The 1,356-nt window shown below is 40.2% G+C and overlaps 1 protein-coding gene across 1 annotated transcript in view; it reads right to left on the bottom strand.

Annotated features, from left to right (window-relative positions):
* The window catches only part of LOC107575975 (myosin-6-like), an 8,938-nt gene extending 8,691 nt beyond the window's left edge, over nucleotides 1–247 (bottom strand). The window contains exon 1 of the mRNA XM_016262270.1: nucleotides 128–247. Within this exon, the coding sequence (XP_016117756.1) occupies nucleotides 128–247 (120 nt within the window). The remainder of the gene's footprint in view (nucleotides 1–127) is intronic.
* Between the last annotated feature and the right edge of the window lie 1,109 nt (nucleotides 248–1,356).

Genomic DNA, 1,356 nt, shown 5'->3' with positions numbered 1-1,356 from the left:
CATCCATTTGGCAGATGCATTCACCCAAAGCAACAAAACGATAAATTGGTCCATGTTCTCTAGGAATCAAAGCAACACTGGCATCATCATGCACATGCATTATCAATAGAGCAGACTCGTGCTGTACCTGATGGAGTGGGATGGATGTGGTGAAACTATCCCAGTCCAGCTCCTCGTGCTCAGCTTCTACCTGTCGCTCATCCGAGAGCGAGCGCCCAACAGACACGACCTGACAAACAGCATCCATCTCTGAGCAGCGTCTGGCCCTCCTCTAACAGCTGGACTCCTCCTGTGTTTCTACACAGCACCGACGGCGTCTTTCAGAAGTCCTGCCGCGGTCTGACAGAAACAGGTGCACAGATGATTGCCTGATGTCGAGGTGTAGAGTAACAGACTGTGTGAGTGTCTTTGTGCCGTCCTTCTCTACCCGTCACAACAGCACTCGCGTTAATCAAAAGAATGAAGCTAAATCTCTGTGCTGCACGAGACGCGGAGCAGCCGATGATTTGCGGTCTGTTTCGTGCATTTATTTAAAAAACCAATCCATGCCTACAGTCTGGAAAATGTCTGAGAGTGTCAGAAGAACAAAGCTATTATTGTAATCTATGTAAAAATCGGTATGCCATTCGTTTTTACAGACAAAACACTCTGTGCTTTGACATCAAACATTTATATCTACAAGAGGTGAACCAAGACCCATCACTGGCGGACGCTGATTATATCTCAACAGGTGTGACTAAATCAACACATGCAATCGACATGCTGTATGCAGTTTGTGTTTGGTGAATTGCTTACTCAATCACATACCATAGCAGTGATTTACAGCCTGACACCCACTGGCTGAGATTCAACTGCTCAGAGTTTCAGACTAAATAATGGTGACCATTATGGTGGCCTCTTCATGAAACTGAATGGCGATCATCCCACAATGACGATGCACAGACACAGACAGTGACGCCTTCACAATCTGCTTCAAATATGACCATAAATTATACCCCAACAATATAGCAACATTTTAAGCTTCCCACTTTCACACAAATGAATATCAATAGATTTTCTTATGCATGTTTATACTGTGCCAACCGCTGAGAAGAAGCTCAAACGGGTAGTAAAAACACCCAAATGAAATTAATAATTTTATTCATTTTCATTATTATAAATAAAGTTGAATTAATTTCATTTATGTAATCATCATTTTTATTATTACAACTTGGTTTCTGAATTTTCTTTATTATTAGAAAATAAAAACAATTCATTTTTATTATAAATTATTACTTTTATTCAACAAGGATACATTTTATGGGTCAAAGGTGACAGTAAAGACATTTATAACGTTACAAAAGATTTCTATTTCAA

The sequence above is a fragment of the Sinocyclocheilus grahami genome, unplaced genomic scaffold, assembly GCF_001515645.1.
Source record: "Sinocyclocheilus grahami isolate Dianchi unplaced genomic scaffold, SAMN03320097.WGS_v1.1 scaffold3071.1, whole genome shotgun sequence".
NCBI lineage: Eukaryota > Metazoa > Chordata > Actinopteri > Cypriniformes > Cyprinidae > Sinocyclocheilus > Sinocyclocheilus grahami.
The sequence above is the reverse complement of the archived record's forward strand: the minus strand, read 5'-3'. Positions and strand labels throughout refer to the sequence as shown.